The 21,997-nt window shown below is 54.4% G+C and overlaps 3 protein-coding genes across 3 annotated transcripts; 1 reads left to right on the top strand and 2 right to left on the bottom strand.

The window, feature by feature from the left end:
• Positions 1 to 5,860: 5,860 nt before the first annotated feature.
• Positions 5,861 to 10,789, bottom strand: NECHADRAFT_38413 (uncharacterized protein; the record flags this gene model as incomplete). The annotated part of the gene is made up of 4 exons (XM_003051708.1): positions 5,861 to 6,636; positions 6,691 to 7,429; positions 7,484 to 10,164; positions 10,228 to 10,789. Coding segments are annotated over 4 exons (4,758 nt in total), but the record flags the coding sequence as incomplete, so codon positions are not given.
• Positions 10,790 to 12,745: 1,956 nt separating this feature from the next.
• NECHADRAFT_68465 (uncharacterized protein) lies at positions 12,746 to 16,001 on the bottom strand (the record flags this gene model as incomplete). Its single annotated transcript, XM_003051707.1, has 4 exons — positions 12,746 to 13,074; positions 13,129 to 14,767; positions 14,820 to 15,674; positions 15,744 to 16,001. 4 exons carry the CDS (start codon positions 15,999 to 16,001, stop codon positions 12,746 to 12,748), a joined length of 3,081 nt encoding a protein of 1,026 aa, XP_003051753.1.
• A 5,212-nt stretch (positions 16,002 to 21,213) lies between these two features.
• On the top strand, positions 21,214 to 21,822 carry NECHADRAFT_79136 (uncharacterized protein; the record flags this gene model as incomplete). Its single annotated transcript, XM_003052151.1, has 3 exons — positions 21,214 to 21,477; positions 21,535 to 21,702; positions 21,760 to 21,822. 3 exons carry the CDS (start codon positions 21,214 to 21,216, stop codon positions 21,820 to 21,822), a joined length of 495 nt encoding a protein of 164 aa, XP_003052197.1.
• Positions 21,823 to 21,997: the final 175 nt, after the last annotated feature.

Raw genomic sequence — 21,997 nt, 5'->3', positions numbered from 1 at the left:
AAAAAAGTGACTTTTACTTCCCGAGCAGAGACTGGGACCCAGCCTTTAGGGGACTTGAGAGGGGTTTTTACGGGGCAGACGTGCCCAAGAACAATGGATGGCGCAGCCTTGTGAAGAAGAAAAAGAAAGAAGGGTGAAAAAGTAACGTGGGAACAAGGAAAGGGGAAATTGATGCAGAAAAAAGAGGTCGGACGGAGAGGAAGCCCAGGCGCAAAGATGGATGGCAGTTACAGGATGATGATGAGGATGGACGCCATCACGCTCAGGCAGGAACAAAGAAAGGCTTGCTTTGCTCAGCTCAGCTCAGCTCAGGCAACCGAGAGAGGAGCGACTAGTTACTGCCTGGCGGTGATGTGTTTCTCGGTAGAAGTAATGATGTGTCGTTTTTCAGGAGCAAGGGGACATGATATCCCCAGGTTGTTTGATGACAGAATTGAAGCGATCACCAGGACAAGAAAACAGAGAAGCGACCCCTAGCTTAGCAGAGAGCTGGAGGTGAGTGATTCAACTGGTAGTGTACATAGAACACAGTGGAGAGAGGTGATGAGCAGTTCATCGATGGAGGGGTGCGCGACGAGGCTTGAACAAGGCTTGTGGATGCGCCGCGTGTTCCTGTGAGATAGGTGCCGGTTGCGCGGGGGAGGAAGCTGGATGGCTTGACAAGAGGAGTAGCTCCAGACGATGAGGAGAAGGTCACAGTGGTTGGCGCAGCGCCTGGTTCAGTTGAGGACAGGAGCTTCAAGGCGCGTCTGCGTCTGTGTCTGCTTGCTCTTGCAGGCGAAGGTATCCCTGTGTCGACCTTGGGAGGGCTGACATGGCATACAGGGGGGCGACCTGCACCCAAAAAGACAGGTCAAAGTAGAGAACAGTGGAGTTGGAGGGCTGCAGTCAATGGGAAGGGTTCCTTGGGATCCCCTATCGCGAGGTTCCAGGGAGGGCATTCTTGGGCGTGGTCGAGGATCGTCGTTACAGAAGGGGGAACGTGCTTGGTTCAACGAGACACGAGGCAGCAAGGCAGCCAAGCTAGAACCCACGGCGTGCTCCACTCGCTATGGCCGGGACCGGGGATGGGCTGGTCGAGCCTATCAGATAACGCGTACCAGCCCGCTGAGGGGACAAAGGGGGTCCAAGCGGGCTTCTTGGCTTGGCTTGGATTCTTCTGGCCGTCTTCGAGAATCTGGAATTGGCCACAGTTCCCACAATTATCGAACAAGGGACCGGCGGGGGCGCATGAGGGCTGCAACGCAAAGGGGAACCAAGAATCGTTCTCGAAGGAAGCACAGTCCGGCTGTACAGTGTACTCGGTGCAAGCTCCCAGAGGCAACGCATCACTGCCGGGCCACTCTCGGGCAGTTGGTGATAGGGCGCAGGACTGACAGTAATGGCTGATCATGCTCAGCGGGCAGATCCGTGGTGGTGATGCCGTCAGAGAGGACTCGTCGACCCATCGCCTCGACCAACCAGCTGGGTCCTGGCGTGCAGGTTGCTGTACTCAGTGCATTGTGGACACTGTCCAATCGAAGGTTTGGGTTCGGTTCATGAAGCTGCAGAAGGCTTCGAGAGAGGGCACCCGCATGGTCTCCACACTGTCTGATCACGGCTAGACGCGCACTGTGGCTACCACTCTATTGTTCCTGCGGCGTGGTTGCTTCAAGTTGCTGGGAGCCGAACCAGTTTGTAGATGGTCAATTTTGACACGATACAAGATATAATGCGCTGGCAGACCGGTCCAAGCATCAAGCATGCAAGTCAACTTACTCCAGCGGTGGAGTTGACGCTCCTGGAGGATGCCCGAGCTCTGTCCCAGCTGCAAGCTGTGCTGTGCTGTGCTGTGCAGTGCAGTGGAAAGACGTATCCAATCCGTAGATAGGCAGGAGGTTGCACCGGGGAGGCCCTTCCGTGCAGCCCGCAGACAACCTAACCCAGCCAACGACTGGCTTCGAATTACAACCTTGAACCATCCACATCCCACAACCGCCAGATTCATCATCAACGTCGTCATTCTTGCCCAGGCTATTATCGATGGGTCAGCCAGAGCAGCATATAGATTCTGGCTTTTGCGAGTGGCTAGGCTGCTCCCTAATGTCCAAGCTGCGTCTCTCGATGGAGCAGAAAAGCCAGCCTCATCCGCCTTCATTCTTCAACACTCTGTCTCGCCCTTCCATTCCCATGCCCATTCCAAACCCCGTCCGCATCCGCAGTAGGCTTGCTGCCCCGCACCGCACCGGCTCAAAACTCTCCCCGCCTCTAGGTGAGGTTGTGAGGAGCAGGAGAACCAGGAGGTACGCGGGAGCTACGCTTTGGGGATAGGATGGCTGCCAATGGAGTCACGAGAGTCACCGGCAAGAATGGAGGCCGTAACTGGCTGACCTGGCACCTACACCAACATACGCAGCAGTTTGTGCCTCTCCGTCACGTCACACAATGCAAGCTCGGCACGAGAACCCTGGGCGTACAGTATCTTCTCGTCCATACCCCACGCTCATCCAAATTCCCCGGCTTTTTGGCAACCACCCCCCGAGCAGCGAATCGCTGACACTCCAAACCTTCCGGTTTCCAGAAGCAATGCCGAAAGTGGCAAAGTGCTTGGAGGCTCCGGAGTGGCTTTTGATCGTCACAGGCGGTTCCCAGCCTCCAGCCAGCCCCACGGCACACACGAGGGAATGATGAAAGAATTGGATTTCCAGGGGGGCTTTGTGAGATGTGAATGCCAGGGTGGTCCCGCCCACCCAGTGCGCGCACGCCGTTGCCGGGATCCAGCTGATTGTCTACCTTGCCGTCACCCTCTCGAGGGAACCCACGGGCAACAAAAGACGAGCAGGACGAGGTCATGAACTGTACCCAACCCATGACAACGCGGGGCGAACAGCTCACCCATTCTAGTAACGAGCTTTCTCGTCTGCCATGGCGTACAAGAGCCGAAACTCTGCAGCCTCAAGCTATAACATCTCCACCCCCAGACTGAGGATGATGAGAAAGGAGAATTCGATCAATCCATTACTCAGCTCCGCTGGACCTTGACCCTGTCAACCTCGAACCTCCGAACCGAGGCTCAGCATCACATCTCTCCCAAACGGGCAGCTCCTAATTACTTTGACTTTGCACCCCACATAGGCACCGAGCAGAGTCTTGCGCGCCTAGAATGCTGCTCTGCACAAAGTAAGGATATGCTCGCTCGTCCTTTTCAGGGGTCTCGACTTTTCGAAACCGCGTCTTCGGCTGGCTTTTTTGCCATATCGCCAAATCCTCACCCCAATTTCGTTTCGTTTCTTGCCTTCTCTGGAGCTCTTCATTCCGCCTTGTTCCCATCTGGGTGGTGTCTCCAGGCTCGGCGCCGACGCCGCCTCCGTGAGCCCCGCGAACCTCCACAGCCAGCCCCCGAAGCAGCTCCCGATGGCTTGACCTTGCCTTCGGGGCCGGCAAGGATGGAATTCCGTCGTTGTTGATTGATTGTGTGCCTTGGCCCCTGATGGGCAAATCGACAAAGCCTCTATCCGGAATCGGGCAGGTCACCTAGCCTTAGTGGACGCCCGCCATTGTCCGCCATATCTAGAGCCCACGGCAGGCTTAGAGGCGCAGAAATACACCCTCTGGAGTGCATGGCGGGCGTACCTCGATTCCACCTTTAGGGTTTCTTCATTCCTTGCCTTATTCACTCGTTCCAGTTTGTCCAGGCACCATGCGTCGATAGCGTGAGCCCCTGAAGGGCCACCTTGAAGAGGTTATCGAAGCTTGCCCACCTGCCTGCCGTGAGTGACGAGCCACCAACGATACCGAGGACTCAAAGAAGCATCCCAATGTCGATGAGGCTAAAACCGACTGGCCCTTCGATCTGACAGGAACCAACCAGCACCCGTCATAGCACCCATCCGTCCAAGCTAGACGTGCCCACACACACGGCTCAATGTCTTGGCAGCCTCGTCCGTCGACCCCGCGACCAAATGGCAGGGCAGGTCTGTCTTGGACCCTGCTGTCTCGGAAACAACAACGCTCAAGCTCTGGCGAGAGGCCCCATGGCACCACCAGTCCAAGCACAAGAGGGACGCAACCCAACCAAGATGGCCTAAACCAGGACCCTCGCCGCATCCGCCCCGTGTCCTTGGCTGCTGGCCCGTATCCCCTCTGATGTCGGTCAAAGATCCCTTGTCTTTGAGTCCCCTGGTATCAATCCAATTACTACATGCTATGTACATAAACCACCACTACTGCTCATTCATCCTCCGGGTCCCTCCCCTACTGCGTGAGGTAAGCAGGAGGCCGGCACGGCAAGCAAGCAAGCAAGCAGGTAACGCACGTCGCGCGCCCTCAATCCAGCGGCCGTCCCCCCCGCTCTCAATTTCAGCCCGCCTGGGTCGCTCCAGTGGAGCGGAGAAATCGCATCAAACAACTTCCCTAGTGGGCTATCAAACATGCCCAACCTTGGAGAAGCATCCTGGTCACTTGTGCCGCATCATTGCTTCTGTTTGATCTCGTTAACACGTATGTACAGAGTATGTATCGACGAGTTGAATGCCAAGTTATGACATCAACTTGAACATCCACAGGTTCGTCAATCTCCTTGACGCCATGCCATGCCATGGTAGCGCTCCCCGGGAAGGAAAAAGGAAGGAAAAAAAAAAAGTCATTAGACTGCAACGGAGTGCCCCCATGTTCCGAAACGCCGGGCTGCTGTCGCCCTCTGCAACTCACTTGCCTTTGGAACCCCCCCTGCTTCCCAGAAACAACAGCATCGCCTGAGTGGATGCCCTTATCTTGCGGTTCCCATATGACCAGGGCCATGGTACTGGGGACACCATGCCACCTTCACCGTCACGTGGCTTGCAGTCTGGAGTTGGAACTGGAGACAATGAGGCGCCTCTGAGATCGATCCCGTCTCCCCTACTCCGTACTGCAGAGCTCAAATCTCAGCGCTCTGACTGGCACTGGACCTTGTCGTGTTATTGGGGTTTCTCCCACCCCACGGACTCGAGGGACACGGTCGTATCTGAGCTGCTCCCTGATGCTCTGGACCGGCCGGTTTGAGGGATACCCGCTGAGAATACCACTCTGTGAGAGCCGCAGTCAGCGCCCAAGTTAATAATGACCCAAACCCGCCAGCCTGGTTATCAAGGTGAACCGTGTTCATGCCGCTCGCCCGGGACGATGTTGACCAGGAGCAAACGTTCCGCAAACCAACTTGGATGTTTGGTCCAGAGATGATGAGGCTATCCTCTTGACTTTCAGCATCTATGTTGTATTGTAGTCATGGGTATAATGATAATTTTGGGGAAGGAGAGTAAGCCCTAACCTAGGTAGAGTAGACCCTATATAGTATCTTTTAGATATTCACCTGCCCTTGCACTGAGGCAAAGCATAGCTATCAATATTCTTCACAAAGGTAGGTGGTCAAGTTGGTGTGTCAAAACATCTGCTCCTCAATGGGAATGTCTATTACTTGCAACAAGCCCAAGCAAGAGTTATGCCAAAGTAATAAATAATACCAACACTGCTCTAACAACAGCCTGTTGAGGCTATCCATTGTTCATTCTCTGCTAAAGGTATTCTGCAACAAATGATACCTGGCCGGGGACGCATCTCCATCCATGTCCAGCCGCTGAACATGTATGATGCAAAACCAAACGCCATCCTCTGTAATGCGACATGCTTGCTGCCTGCGCGCGCTCATATGTGTGTGCTTCTATTCTCTTTTGCTTCTATCTACACCCCTTCCCAACACGTACGTCTTGCTTCACGTCTTGCACATGCTTGCACCAGGTCGTGGTCTCATATCATGTCGTTGCCGCTTCTTGGTGTCGTGACAAAATGGTCTACCAGTGCTCGCCGCCCTGGGTCGCTTGATCATTGTCTTCGGACAGCCGTTCTACCCGGTCCGAGTTCCTTTCTCGTTCTCGAGATGGATCTCAGCCACTTCGTTCGAGTCCCCATCACTGCCTGCTCCAGTAGGCACCGCGATAACCCCCTTGCGCTCCCAAGTTGCGTTCTGGATGTCTGCCAGAGACCCCTGGTGGCTGTCATCGGGGACCAGCGGCTCCAATTGTTCGTCTGCAAGATCGTGACCAGTCATCAATGTATCGGGGTCATCGAACTGGCTCAGACCCCGCTCATCTGATGATGAGTCCAGTTGAACTTCATCTGAGGCAATATCTGCAACCGTAGAATCCTCGGCGCCGCTGCCGGCCAAGCCCTCAAAGTTCCAGGTCTGAGTAAGGCTGATAGACTTGGAAGTGCCGAGTTGCTGGTAACTATCCTTCACGTCTACACCCTCGTCCTCGATACTGTCATGGATGGTCTCGATACGATTGGCGCCCTCGTAGGGAGGAGGATCGTCGTCGTCATCTGGGCCAGCCAGTGCCTTCACAGCGACACTACCCGATCCACGATCGCCCCGACGGCGAATTGCTGCGGCTCCGGTCCCAGCGCTCGACGACCCAATCAGGGAGGAACCCTCGCCGAGGCGCTGACCTTCCCCCAACTCGTCATCTTCTTCCGAGTTCTCTTCGCTGGTTCGGTACTTCTCAGAGATGACTCCGAACCGAGATCCGCCTAAAGGGATGCTTGAACGGCGGCGGTAGAAGAGAAGATACGCAGCTGACGTGATGCAGGCTGAGGGGTCCGATACTGGGCTGACGGATGAATCTAGCAACTTGTTAGTGATCTGCTACGACAAGGAGAGAAAGGCAAGTCACCCACCATTGTAATTATACCAACGTCCATCAACAAAGTTCTTGGCATAGGCAGTGTAGTGGCCTCCGCCAAGTCCGCCGTAGTGGTCATCGACGGCAATCAAGTCGTAGATCTCGTCCTTGCCCTCCTCCTTTTGAATGACGCGTGAGGTGAGGTCAAGACCCTCGATAGGGAAGTCGACTAGCACATCCAGCTTATCTCGCCGGTACCCAGAGCTGCTGAATCGTTTGAGGTGGGCTACAAGGATATCGGGCGACTTCCAAAGATCAAACTTCTTGCTCGCTCGGCGGTGCTCCTTGCAGCGAGGACAGTACCACATGTCCTGCTCAGAGAGGATCTCGGCCCTCTCGAACTCATCAAGGCATTCTTCGAGAGTGATACCTCGAGTGCGACGATTGTTCCTCCGTCTCTGGCTAATCTTAAGAGCAGGGTCATTGAGAGTCTCTGGGTTGGTGAACGTTGCCACTCCTTGATCATCGAAAGGACTGTTTGGAGAGCCACCAAACACCTTGAGCCAAGCGTCCTCGTTCCAGTTAACAACGAGACCCTCGCCCAGGCGGATCAAGGGGCCGCCATCAGCCACAGCTGGAGGCGTAGGCTGAGACTTGACAGTCTGTAGCTTGTGTTTCTTATCGGTACGCATCTGCTTGTCTCGCCGCTTGTTGCCCTTCTTGCCATACGTCTTGTTATTCTTGTTGAACTTCTTACGTCGGCCAGCCACCTTTGAAGGACGTCCATTGAACGCCTGTAACGTGTTAGCAGCGGAACTGTTGACAATAGAACTGATGTTGAGGCTTACTCGGGCAGGCTTCTGCACCTCCTCCTCCTCGCTTGAATCATCCACCATTCGAGTCTGTGACGTCTCAGCCTTGTGGCTCTCGTCGTTGGTGCTATCGTCATCAGGACCCGATGCTGTGCTGCTATCGGCCTCCACACTGGCAGCATCGTCATCGTCAACAACCGGCTCAGGGATACGATCCGTGAGCTTGGGCAGAAGCCTATGGGGGTCAACATGTGACCAGCCAGTCGGCACACCACCGTCCGCTGCGGTATCTACAAAGTAGCTCAGGTCGAAAAGATTTTGGAGCTCGGGGTCCAGGAAGCCATCTGGGTTGACAAATTTGGGTCGCTTCGAGTTGAAACGTCTCAGGACCTGGGGCTGATGAGGAAGAGGGGCGTTGGCATCGGTCGAATCCTTCATGTGCACATCCACCAAGTCGTCCTCGCCCTCCACAGAAGTGGCAACAACCTTACTATCGCCTGAAGAATCAGCATCTGAGGCGGAGGTGAGGACGATTTCTCCATCAGCATTATCCGAACTCTCTTCCTGAGTATCCTTGAGTTTGGACCAAGTTGAAAAGGTAGCAATCTTCTCCAGAACCTTTCGTGTAATGATGTCGATGTTGGATGCGTCTTCCTTGGTCAAGCAGATGAAGCTGGGTGGTGAAGCACTATCTCGGCCACGGCCGCTGGACGATGTCGCTATTCTATGGAATACTGGCACCACCATCTGCTCGTATCGTGGGTCATCCCATGAAACAGTCTCGAGAGGAGTATCGACATCCAGCATGGAACGATATTTCTTAGTTCGTGCCTTGTGAGGCCAGTTTGTCGGGACAGCTTCCAGCTCGTGGAATGTGACGATATCGGACTTACCGATCTCCTCACTCACATCCTGGGTGTTATCATAGATCTTGAAGAACCGATCTTTGAATTCTTCGCCACCCATCAGGCGCTCTGGGGGAACACCGGTCCGGATTGAGACGAACTGCTTGAGCTGCTCGATAGCGCTATGCTTGGGCAACTCAACCTCGATTGAAACGGGGGCATCGCTCAGGGGCAGGAACGTGACCGTGCCGTGCCACACATCCTCAACGGGCAGCGGAAGGGTCAGGTTGTTGAAGGGATCGAATGTGATGCTAATCTTGCCGCATTCAGGGCACTTCAGAGTCGACTTGTACATTCCAGTGAAGAGGTCGGCGATGACGGAGTCGTCTCGGCGTCGAGTAATATCCCAAACCTGGTCGGCCATCTCCTTGATAGCGGCCGGGTTGTTAATCATGTCGTCTGTTGAGTCCGGCTTTTCGATGTAGGGCTTCTTCTTGACACGGCTAAGGTCCTCCTGGAGACCATCCAGCAGGAAACCAAGGAACTCCTGAGAATCTTGCTGGCCCCAGCCAGAGAACGTTGGCCGGCAACGACCGATAGTTGTCTTGAAGTCTCGCGGAACCACCGAGCTTCTGCCTTCTGTGTAAATCTCCTTCAGTAGGTTTCCATACGTCATAGCAACCTTTCCGTTGTACCCCAGAGGATTGGTTTTGTTGACCTCATCAACGTAGTCGTCGGTCAAAAAGTACTTGGTCAATTCTTCGACGCTTCGAACACACTGCAACGCAGAGTTCATGTAACAGGTATTTCCAAGGTTCTGAAGACCAACTGCGCCCACACTGCGTCCGGACTTCTTGCCCATTCGGCCCCGAGTCAGAGGACCACCAAGCGCAGGGCTACTCCGGCCACTTGCGTTGGACGAGGCTAATCCGCTGCCCCGCGTGGGGATGGACTTTTCGTTGGCGCGGCCTTGTCCAGTATATGTGCTGACCCACGACTTGTCGATCGCTTCATCAATGACAAGCGTTTGGTCCGTGACGAGGTCGAAGATTGCTAGCGTCGTCTTGCCGTTATAATTTGGATCGGTGGTTCTATCCTCCAAAGTAGACTTCACCTTGAGATCTCGAACCTCTGCAAAGGATGGGGTATCAAGAAGCAGCTTTGACCACGAGTCGGCAGGGTTCGGCTCCTCATCTGCTCGGTCTGGAGAATCGGGAGGCGTGAGAGCTCGGGAGGGTTCCGAGGGGCCCGCTTCCTGCTGGATTTGAGGGACCATGAACAGGCGGATCTTGCGATCAAGAGGAACGCCAGTCGCTGTCTTGAGTTCCTTGATGAAGGTTTGCGCATGGTACTTGCGGCTTCTGGAGATTCTCAGCGGCGGAGGATTGTTGGCTTTGAGGGACTGCTCAATTGGTAACGGGCTGACCTGGGACCAGAGTCGGTGAACGGTGAAGAGCGGTGGGTGGAACTCGTAAAGAATATTAGATTCGTCGCCAGGGGCCGCAGTGTTGATAGCAGTGCGAACGATGGCTTCTTGGCCTTCCTTGACCCCATACCACTCAACCACCATCTTCCAAGCATCTTCAGGGAAGAGAGTAAACTCGTCAAGGCCGAATCCTGGTTTGAGGAGGGTGAAGTTGCCGCCACTGGGATCCTTGAGCACTTCTTGGATAATGTCTGAATTGTCCACAGGGCCCAGGGCCTCGGGTGTGCCATCCTTGCTCTCCTTGGTGTCTCCACGTAGCGCGAGCGCCTTCTTGACCCAGGTGTTGGAAACGAGATACGCCTTGGCGCCTTCCTTGATAGGCTCTTCGTCAAAGGCCTTTAGAAGAGTCTCGATTATCTGAACCTGCTCCTTCAACGGGGGCATCGCTGGAGTAGAAGAGTTAGCTACGAGTTGGATGCTCTGCGGGCTGGCGGCATCGCAAGGCTTACGTTGTGAGGAGGCAGCATCAGCGGTTGATGGTGTAGGTTCTGAGGGGTCAACGCTCATGGCTCGGGGTAGGGTGCTGGTGGATGGTTGAGAAGGCCCCTCGGTAGAGTCAGCGGGCTGGGAGGAAGCCATGTCGACGTCGCGGGGCTTATCCGCTTCGTTTTCTGGATCCATGCTGGAAGCGCGTCGTTTCAAAGGCGATGAAGAACGGTGAGGCAGGTCCGCATCGCCATTCATAATAGCACGATGGGAGAGACGCAAGGGAGACTGGCTTCTGGCCGTGGATTGGGCCGGGCCAGTCTCTTCGCCGCCACGGTCGCTTTCGAGAGAGAGATCGGCGTATGCAGAGGCACAAGGGCTCGAGGCGGTGGACGAGGCGTAGTCGGCAGAGACGAGGGAACTGGTCTGCTGCTGGAGGCGCGGGGGCAGGCTCGAGGCGGGCTGGGAGTCAGCCCGGAGGTAAGAGGGAGTGTCGGGGCGCGAGGCCACAGAGGCGGCGGAGAAGGAGAGGGCGGGATCGTCGTCGACTTCGCACGAGGGCAGGACCGAGTCGGGGGAGGGCGAGTCAATGGAATCCTGGTCGTTGTCGACGGGGCGGGAGAGCTTTCTCTTCTTTGAGGACGACGTCTTGAAGGCGAGCTGCCCGGGCAGCTCGGGGTCGGGGTCGGAGGGGGTGGAGGGGAAGACGAAGGCGTAGACGGGGACGGGGGGCAAGGGCACCGACGACGGAGGTGGAGGTGGAGGAGGAATTGCCGGGGAACGGGAACGGGAACGACAACGACGAGAGTCGGAAAGAACGACGGCCAAGGCGATGGGAAGTCGAGCAAGAGTCGTGTTGCATCTAGAAACCAAGACCAACAAAGCCAGGCCGTTCGGCGATACTTTTTTTCGGCGGAGGAGAGAGTGAGAGGGGGGGGAGGAAGCCTCTACTGTGATTTTTTTTAGACTGATCTCCCAAAGCACAAACGAGAAGAGGGCACAAATAGTGGCATCGGGGCTGTGGAGGCTGGCCAAGCGGTGACACGGTGGGGCTCCTTAAATAACTGGAATTTGGTGGTGTACAGCGCTGTACTGTAGGTAGGTAGGTAGTTGTGGCGGGGTGGCAGGCAGTGACGATGATGAAGACGGGAGGAAGCCTAGAGAAGATGATGGTGAAGGAGAGATGTGTTGTAGAAGCTGTTGCTGATTGCTAACGGCAGCTGAGATAGAACGTGCTCGATTGGTGAGGCTCCCTGAGAAACTGCAAACGGCAAGTTTGCTGCTGGCTGCAATGCACAATGGACGAAAGAGAGAAAAAAGCCCTGCAGTGTGTTCCTGTCTCGAGAATGGAAGGGTCGGCGCACGAGTGGAGGGGTCGTTAGGGAGAAGAAGAAGAAAAAGATGTGACATCAGTCGAATGATTGGCTGCATGCGATTCATTCTTTTGATTCCAGCTGCCTGCTTACCCGCCTTTTTCTCCACCTTGGAAGGTGTTCTACCGGATACCCGCCGTGCTTAAAAAAATACCACGGCACCTAACATTCGCGGGCCCCGGGGGCGTCCACAGCTGGCATGTGCCCTGTAAACGTGCCCTGGGTAGGTCATCAGGTCCACCAGGGCCCTTAACCAGCCGCTCCAGATGGGAGGGTTTCAAGTCGACGATCTCATCCCCAGGTAGATCTCCGTTTCATTGTTGAGATTCGAGTCAATGAACAAGGGTCCTATTCTATTCTTGAGCTAATTCGTAACTCTACCGTCGGTCAGGTTAGTGAAAAAGCTCCGTCGTCAACTTCCCGTCAGCAGGCAACCACTAACAAACGCTGAGATCGGCATCAAGGTTTTTCGCAGTTTTTTCCCCTCCTCCCCTGTTGGTTTCTAGTCCCACACAATGTGTGTGTACCCCTGCCCCTGGCGGCCAAGTCCATTTTGGAATGTGCAAATGCCAATGAGTGGTACGCTCCCAGATCTTTGTGCAACACCATCTCCGTATCGAGAGGCTCTCAAAAAGCTCCGAGACAAGCACGCCGTGTTCCCCCCCCCCTTTCATGTGAAAGCATTGACTAGGTTCTCATTGACGTCTAGCCTAGTACCTGCGACTCGAACAGGGACTGGTTAGACATGTTAAATGGTTCAAGACCGAGCAAAGATCACTACAGCATTTACGATCCTATCACATCTCAAGTCACATAATTACTCAACTCCTTTCTAGCCAGTCATCTGAGCCATAGCTGGCAGTAACGTGCTTCTTCTAGAATGCAACTACTACGTACATCCCTTGCGGGTACTAGACTAATGCTACTAAGTAATGCTACTATCTTCAGGAGCTTTGTCCTCCCAACTGTACAGGAATACCTCTCATAAGGTAAAGCTCCAAAAACATCCTCCGCCCCATGGCCCAAGCCATGCCTCTCCTGTCTACCTGTGTCGTGATCGCGCCTTTGTCTAAACCTGCTCCCTCAACCGGCCTTGACAACAACAAAGCGCCAACGAGAAAACAACCCTTGTCAAAGTATCCAAGACGTCATGTAACCATGACCTTCCCTAAAGCTTCGCATCCGTATCTTCATACTCGCTCACATCCTTTACCGGTCGTGCGCCTGAGCTGGCCGGTAGGTTCGCCTTGAAGACCCGCACATCGGTGATTTCCACGGCGGTCGAGACGGCAGATGGCACATCTCCAGCCGGCGCCTCCTCATCGGCCTTCTTCTGAGCCTCCTCTTGTCTCTTCTCAACTCCCTCGGCTTTGCCTTGCGCGTGCAAATGGATCGATAATCTGGCCCTGTCGCTCGAGGCAGGGTCGAAATACTTGTTGAAAAATTCCACCATCTCGGGCTTCGTCAGCTTCTTGACTTGCTCAGCATCTCGTTGAGCTGTAACTAGTTAGCATGCTCCTAGCCTAAATATTTATATTTGCTTATACTTACCGAGCTCAAAGTCATAATACTCGCTGGTGATTTGTGACCAATGGCGAGACGACTCTTGGTCTAAGTTTCGAAGCTTCTCCAGTCTACGGATGACCAGACTTCGCTTGTGGCCCTCGAATTCTGTCTCGCTCATCTTCTCTAGTGTCTCCACGTATCTCCTAAGGAAAGCCTCAATTCGGGAATCCAAAAATTCGGGAGTCATCTCGCTCTGGATGAGGAAGCGGAAACCGTACGTGGTTGAAAACACTCGGGGTCCGCTGAAGACAATGTAGCCCAGCTGCTCCTTGGTCCGGAGCTGATCGAAAGCGGGCTCGTGCAGCATCTGGTCCAAAAGTAGAGTCTTGGTGCGAATCACGCGGTCTTCTCTACTGCCGACATAAAACCAAGTCTCGACGCAGTGGTTGACGTTAGCAGGGTCCTTCAGAGTCTTCTTAAAGACATAGTTGGATCCTCGTGGCAGGATGAGCGACCGAAGGACAGGCCATTGGGCCCGAGGCAGGGTTCGAGGCTTCAGGATAGACTCCACCATATCTGTGATCTTCAGAGCATCTTCCTTGTACATGTTGCCATGCACATAGACCTCGATGAACAGCCGGCCCAGCATCTGCTTCTGGAACAGTCGGACGCCCTCCACCGTGATGCTTGGAAGCTCCGCGGCAAGCTCTTCCACTATGAAGTCTCGCTCCGGTGCTGTCAGCCAGGTGGTATAATCGCCAACTTGGTGATAGGACGACTGAAGCTGCCAGTTGTTGTACCCCCTGGTCAGGCGTTCCCTGACAATCTCAAATCGGTCTTCTTTGATATCCAGATCTCGCATCGTCGTGACGACTTGCTCCAGAAGCACGGGAAGTTTATCATTGTAGCCACTGACGTTCAAGCACAAGCCACGCGAATCAAGACTGACATTGTACTGCAAGCCAGCGAGTTCCGCATCGTATGAGTACTCTTCCAACGCATCGCGTACCAAATCAGAAAAGAGACGAGCCTTAACGTCGTTTTCGGCACATGAATCGATCAGTGGCGTCTTCAAACTGACAATGACGTTGGCACGAGGAACCCAGAAGGTATCATCCTTCTTCCACCATGTCCTGGCGATGCCGTCGTTGCGCAGCACCCGTGGGTTGAGCGCTGGCTCTGTGACCTCCTTCTTTTCAACCTCAAGCTGGTTGGGGATGAACTGGTTCTTATGGGGCAGGTGAAGGGATGACAGGCGCTCGCTGGGCGAAACAGAGGCGGCTTGCCTGATCTCTTTCATGAGATCTTCGGGGATCTTCTCGTAACGATACTCGGTTCCATACCACTTCTCCTTCTGGTCCCAGTTACCAGGATAGTTGCGAGATACAATGACCATTCGGAAATTGTCAGGGCGAATCATGGCAAGGGCGTCCTCGATTTTCTTAGGCTCAAACGTCCGAAGGCGACTGTGACCGCTGAGCAGCCACTCTCGAGGTAGGGGTTTTTGCATGACCGAGCTGATTCGGCTAGTGAAACGACTGGCTGGCGTCTTTTGCTTAAATTTGAAATCCACGTCCGCCATTCCCTTTTGCTCCTGGAAGATCCATTCCTGGGGCGGAGACTCGCGAAGAAGGGTGATGTACTGGAAGAAAATCTTGACGATTTCCGGGTAGTTCTTAAGGCCCTGTGTCATGTTAGCACTACTTGGTTATAAACAGACTGTGGTAATGGCGTACCTCTTCCGTCAAGCGGACCTGGACGTCAAAGATGCCGGGAGTGCCAGGGCAGACAGGGTAAGCACCTGCGCTGAGGCCGTTTGCCCAGCCCTTGGACTTGATGTACGACATGACGCTCCCAGGACCTTCGTGTCCAATGAGGTGGCTGATGTACCTGCTGGGTTGGCTGGCAAACATGAACTCCTCATCGATGAAGGGAAAGTAGAGATTCAGCTCCCGCGAATCCATGACGGGCTTTGCAAAGCATTGCATGCCGAGATCGGCCTCTCTGAAGGGAAGCTCGCCGGGCCATCTGTTTGGTGGGAGCTTCTTGTTGACGACGGGAGAGAAAAGCTCCACGACCCATTTCTGCAGAACGTCAAGCGATTCGCGGCCCAGGACAACCAGCTTCATGCGGTTGGCCGAGTAGTGTTTGGCATGAAACTCGATGAACTTGTCCCGAACATTGATACCACGAGCCTCAGGGAGGGTCTTGAGCACCTCAAAGTTACCCGTCGAAAAGTGGCAGAAGGGATGATTGGGATTCGACAAAGATTTCTCGAGCTGATGCAACCGCCAGGTGTCATTCTGGAGATTCTTCTTGTTCTCGGAATCGACGGCCTTCAACTCCCTATCCAGCGTGCTGGGGAGGAATAGCGGCTCGATGAAAAACTGGGCGAATCGGTCCAGGGCTTCGCGCAAGGGAGAAGGGTTGCTGTCTGAAGGATCCTGGTCGTTGGCTGGCTTGGCGGCGACGTCGAAGAAATAGTTGGTCGAGGTCGGGCCGGTGTAGGCATTGGAGCTTCCCGAATGAGCAGACAGATACTGACCGTATTCATTCTCAATTGGGAATTTCTTGGTGCCCATAAAAAGGAGCTAGAGATAGAGACAGAGGTTAGCGAGTGCGCCGGAGGCAATTGAGGGCATCTGAGGGTGCTGGCTTACATGTTCGACCGCATGGGCCATGCCCGGGATATCGGACTCATCACTGAAGTTTCCCACATTGACGTCAAGGGCTGCGCTGGCCTTGTCGGTCTCGGGGTCGTGAACCAGAAGAGCCTCGAGCTCATTGTCGAGGCGGACGACACGATAGTCGCGATCATCGAGCAAAGGCTTCTCGAGGGAATCGGTGAGAAGCGTCACGGGGGCATCAAGACCGCCCGTGGTGGCGGGGGCATCTTCATCATGCTGCGAGTGAGGCATTGTGGATGTTTCAGCAGCAAAACGGACATGCAGGCCACGACACCGACACCGTCACCGTCACGGCACAAAGAAACCCGGAATCCGGAAGGGAGAGGCGGCCGTGGCAGGCGAAGGGTTTGGCGGGTTTTGTAAGAAAACCAACCTGACCGTACCTAGAGGCGACGGTCGACGAAGGTTAGCAGGGGACGTCGACGACGAGTTCTGCTGGCGGCGGCTGGCGTGCGAAAGGCGTGCGCTGCGCAAATACCACTGATCCGATGGATACCCGGCAAGCGTTGGTGGGTAGGTGCCGGAATGCAGTGCAGGGAGGGCAACAGGGGGGATATGGATGTGATGGATGGCCAGCTCGTCGCGGGGAGACGAGGGGGGCGCAGACAAATGGAGGCGAAAGAATGAGGGGAGCTCCAGAAGGTATCAACTCACCTCAACTAAGTACTAAAGGGCGCCGAGCGTTAAGTACCCCTCGCCTCCAGCCGGCAGGCAGGTACTAGGGCTAGGGGCCGCGACCGTGAGCGAGCCGAACGAACGAACGAACGAGCGAGATGGGCTCGAGTGACTGCGAGATGAACGGCGATGACCTGGCTTGGGGATGACCCGGACACTGACGAGGACGCTGAGAGAGCGGCGGTTGTGGTTGTGGGGTGCGCCACCACTTAGAGCCCTTGAGAAGCCCCAGATGAGCCCAGAGATAGAAGACCCAAGGGTCTGTGCGACGGAGCAAGTGGAGACGCTATTACAAGCCAGAAGGTCCCAATGTTACCGGCGATATGGGCGATGTGGGTGGTAGCTGTAGCTTTTTGGTGGTGACGGGAGTGAATCGGAGAGGGGGGGAGCACGATGCAAGATCTGGGCTGGGCGGCTCTTTGAGGAGATTTGGAATAAATGAATGAATCGCAAGGACGGGCGCTCGGATAGATATTTCAAGGAACACGGAGCTCTCGGGTGCGATTTGTAACCTGAGATAAAACAAAAGGTTGAACCAGATTGGACGCCTCGACGATTGGAGGAATGGTAGGTTGTACAGGACACCTAGATCCCAGGGCGAGAATGTGCTGTGCTGTAGTCGACCGACGGGAACACCTTGTTGGGTGGCACCAAAGGCAGGTACCTGGGTTTGATGGAGCTGTATCCGTAGCTCGACCAAATGGTGGAGATGCTCAGGCAAAGCTCAAATTGTGGGCGTGATGGATGACTGGGACCGCATCGAAAGCCCTTTTGTGGGCAAAAGGTCTAACCAACCGATGGGTGAAGCCCTGCAAGACGCACAACGCTGAATCGTTTGTTCGTTGGCAGCAGATACGCCCGAGGTTGCACTTGCTATTCCCCAGTTGGGTTATTGCTGGAGGTCGGAGATGTTCTTCTGGTCTCATGCAGTCCTGTGGCGAAGGTGCTAGAAGGTCTAGGTGTCTCAAAAGTGTGTCTTGGACAAGCGCCGAGTGTAGGTCGGTAGGTATCTTGTCAGCAGCCGTCAAACTGACGTTATCGTTTGGCTGACGGGGCTTGCGAGTATCCGTGACCGAATGAGGCCAAGCAGTTGAGCGGTGGATGCCGTCCGTTTGGTTATCTCTCCTACGCAGCTAGTTGTCTCGTTTATATGCTTGGCGAGACAACATAAGCTTCACTGCGTATTGCCTCTCTCTGCCTGCCTATCCCTATAAATATCAAATGACTAAGCGTGTCCAGACGTTTCTCTCTCTGTCTGGCCGCGTAAGGAGGTGGCGGTGATGATGGATGGATACGGGGGAAGGATGGATGATATTGCTTTGTCGTCCTCTCGTTGCCTATTATTGAAGGCGTTGTCAATATCCAGTACGGTTGAGCACACACGCTCGGCTGCATCAAACCTAGCCTGAATTACAGGGGGAGCTTGCTTACATGGACCCTTTGTTCAAGACTGGCTAATACCAATTAACTGCTATTACTGTCAGCTTCCCGGGATAGGTCTGGGGTCAATGAGGTCACGATATCAAAAGTCACTTTGCTTCTGCCGCTGGGCAAATTGCACACGAGACCATGTGGTCTCTAATAACTCAATCCCACCGTCAAGTGGCGCGCCTCGCAAATATCACCAGAAGAGGTGTCTGCTAGTGGTATGCAGAAATGCCCTTTGGAAGCCGATCCCCGGCACGCGGGCGCATGCATCCTCGTGGCATGGCATGGCATGTCCCTCGCCCGGCCGCCGGTCTTTTTTAGTCGCGGAGAGGGCGCCTATTGCCGCGGGCTGGCCATCCCTACCAGGAACGGACCAAAGAGTGAAGCGCAAATGTGCATCAAACATGAGCAGAGAGGCAGGGCTTGCAAAGTTTCAAGGGCATTGGTTGAGGAAAGCTGACTCGAGAACAGAGACAATATACTCACATTGGTCGCCTGAGTCGAGGGAAAGGATGATCGCCACAATGCTAATTCGCAGAGGGGGGCGTGTGTCGTCGCCCAGCTCAAGAGTTTCCACCTGATCGTACGCCAGCGAGATGAGGCGAGCACCTTGTCGGCACGACACGACGGAACGCAACAAAAGTCTTGGCCGGTCCCGGCCCTGAGGTAGATCGCCGAGCGAGACCACAAATGTATCTGCCGGGAATTGCGACGTGTCGTCCAGGGAGTGCCGAGGCCCGGGTAAGACCTTGACTCGTCGGTGGTGGAACCGGCGATGATGTAGGATGCCTCTTTTCAGGGCTGTGCGAGGTATGATGAGACTGCTTCGATATGCAGGCTGTGGCTGTAATGTTCTGTGTAAAGCCGATTGTAGTGTTGGCGAAAGACATGAAGTCTTGGAGCTTGGGACGGCAGAAATCGACGGCATATATACCCATCAGGAGACGGTTCATCACGAAAGGAACAATGCCACCGAGGCATCGTTCAGTGTTGAACCCCTTCTCGGTGAGCCATCACGTCGCCCTTCGCTTGTGATTCAACCCCGGCATAGGCGAATCGTAGCTAAATCCATGTCAAGACTGACAGCGGATGGCGTCCAGCCCCAGGTTGCTTAATCCATACTACCTATACAGACGTAGGGATATACGTAGTACGCCTCATCCTTCTGTACGATATGACGAATGCTTGGTAACCCCAGGTTAGTTGCCCCTGATGCTGATGGCCCTTGCATACTGCACACATGTCTACATCCAATCCGCTGTCTCTCCGAACGAAGACCCTTGAGCATAGGAAGCATGTAAGAGCAACGTCACCTGTTTCCTGTCTACAAAGGTTAGGAGGCGAGGGGACAGGCTGGGGTGGAGTCCCTTGATACTCCGGAGCTTCATTTCAACTTCCCCGGTCCCCTACATGTCCCACGTGTTTCCTAGTCATGCTTTCGACCTTCATGAAGTAAGGGGTGATGCTTGTTCTGGCGTCGACCTTGAGGCGCAACATTGAATCCTCGTAGGCCAAGTCTAAACATCCGAGGCGCAAGAGATCTCTACTTCACAAGCAATCAAGGATGCACATGAGACGCCTTTGACGTGGCTGGTTCAACCAATAACACAACCAGCTATTGCCTGATACATTCACATGTTAACCTGTAGTCGCGGCTCCAGGTTAGTACATTCACATAGTTCGAGCCAGCCCCTGACTCAGGACTCCAGCCCTACTACTACATAACTTCATTGACACACTCTTTCACGTGCTAATGTATTGACAATTAACATACACGCTCTAATTGAGCCGCTTTTCCATGTCCTAAACAATTGACGCAGGGGTTCATAGCCCTGCCTTCCTAGAGAAACCCTGAAGATACGATGCTGGATGCGAACTAGACCATATACTTTTGGAGGAGAAGATAGCATGCTTGTGCATACAACACAAATGGCATAATCATCAAAGCATGCCCCAGTGAGCATCTGCCCCAGGAAATAGGGAAAGTAGCTCAGTCTAGGCCTGTCATCCTGCCCTGCATAGCATAGAGCGCATTAAAACAGTTTCATCCCATCACTGAGCTACCTGTTGGATCGTCCTCTGAAGCCTCCAGAATTGGGGCAATCTACGGCTTTGTGGCCGGCTTGGTGGCACTTGTAGCAAGTCATGGCCTTGCTGCTAGCAGGCGAGAACTGATTGCCTCCTCCAGATGATATCCCTCCACCGGATGAGATGGAGGAGAGCTTGCTAAGCTTCACCTCCTTCTTTTTTCTCTTGTCACGGAACTCTTTGGCTTTGGCAGTCTCCATGCTCTGTCGCGATTGTGACCTAGAACGTGAGCGGCTTCGCCCAGCTTGAGAGTGTGGGCTATCACTAGATGGCTTTCGCTTTCGCCCCGGGGTCGGCGCGTCTGAGTTCTCTGAATCTGAATCATCGCTGTCGTCATCTTCGTTTTTCGTCACATCCTGCGCATCAATTGTCAGTTTTCTAAATTCCAAATTCGTGTAGTGTAGCTGTCGCGTTCAACATGCCTGCTTTTTTGACGCCTTGGATTTGCCTATTGAAGTACGCCCCCGAGAAGGAGCTTCTTCATTGTCCCCTGACTCGTTAGATGAATCAATGTCACCATATCCAACGTAGACGACATTCAGGGATGGTTTGGAGCTGCTGGCGGCCTTTCTGAAAGGGGAGTCAAGAACCCAATGAGTGTCGCCCCCAACGTGCTTGTCTAGTGCGGCCTGTCTTTTCGTCTCTTGATCATCCAGAGCAGCCTTGATCGCAGCCTCGTCGATATTCATGTCGATGCGACCTGCCGCAGGGGAGTGCCCCAGTTTCCGCTTCTTTGCTGAGTTTGAGTCCACGTCGGGTGAAGAGTTTGCCGAAGCCACTGCTCGCTGCATGAATTTCATGGTGAGGAGTCTCGATGAGACACCTCTCGGTGTTTCGGGCGCCATGGTTGGGGGTTTGTATCGATCGGTGGAAAAAGTGAGTGAAGGGTTGACGATGTCGTCGAAAGGTTATGGGTGAAGCACAGTTGCGCGCACAGGGGAAAATATCGACACGCTCCGTAGAAAACAAAGAATTTCGAGTATGGGATCGGAAAAAAAAAGGTTTATCTCGAAGTCGTCCGTAACGTAGAAAATTGGGTTGTCGCGAGACAAGATTCTTTGTCCAGGCGCAATCTGCAGCAACCCAACCCAAAGGACCGCGATCAACCAGAAAATATTTCGGATCCGGATAAACTGAACCCCCGGCTTCACTCATCCCGGCCGACAAGTTCAATGCCTCACGACCTCCTACTGCCCATCCCGAGCCGACAACGTCGAATCGACCCGCACACCCGGTATCCGACGCAATCACGATGGCCACATCTCAATTGAGGGCAATTGGTGTCCTGGCGCGCAGCGCGCGACTCTCCCAGCGCGCCTTCACCACCTCTGCTCGGCAACTCGAGGCCGCCGTTTCCGCGAAGACCACCGAGACGTCCCCCGCCCCCGTCGACGAGTCCAAGCCTGTCGAGATTAGCCAGGCTCCCAACCGTGTTGGTGTTTGGTCCCGCAGCCAGCGCCCTCGTGCCCAGGCCATGACTGGTCCCCGATTCGAGCAGACCGACTTCTCTGTCCAGGTATAACCGGCACTTGCGAGCTAGGAAGGGAACCCAGGTCGGCTAACTGCTTGATAGCCCCAACCCAAGTCTGCGATCGAGTTGATTCACCAGCAGCCCGTCCGATGGACTCACGATCGAATGGTTGCCTGTGACGGCGGCGGCGGTCCCAACGGCCACCCCAAGATCTATATCAACACCGACAAGCCCGAGATTTCCACTTGCAACTACTGTGGCCTGCCCTACGTACGATTCTCTTCTGATAGGTCCCCAATGCTATAACCAATGCTGATATGCCTCCAGGCCAACGAGCACCACCGCGAGCACCTCGAATCCCTCCCCGCGACCTCCTACCCCCTGTCATGATCGGCTTCGAGCATTTTGGTTTGAATTGGTTGGGAAAACATCTAGATCGCTAGAGGTATGAGAGGGAAGGTATCAGGCTCGCCTACTGAGCTCTGACTGAAATGAAGAAGGGAAGTTCTGTAAATACTACGCCAATACAACGAATGAGCAAAACAGCCAGCTACAGCAAGGATGT

The sequence above is a fragment of the Fusarium vanettenii genome, assembly GCF_000151355.1.
Source record: "Fusarium vanettenii 77-13-4 chromosome 4 genomic scaffold NECHAsca_3_chr4_2_0, whole genome shotgun sequence".
Classification (NCBI taxonomy): Eukaryota; Fungi; Ascomycota; class Sordariomycetes; order Hypocreales; family Nectriaceae; genus Fusarium; species Fusarium vanettenii.
The sequence above is the reverse complement of the archived record's forward strand: the minus strand, read 5'-3'. Positions and strand labels throughout refer to the sequence as shown.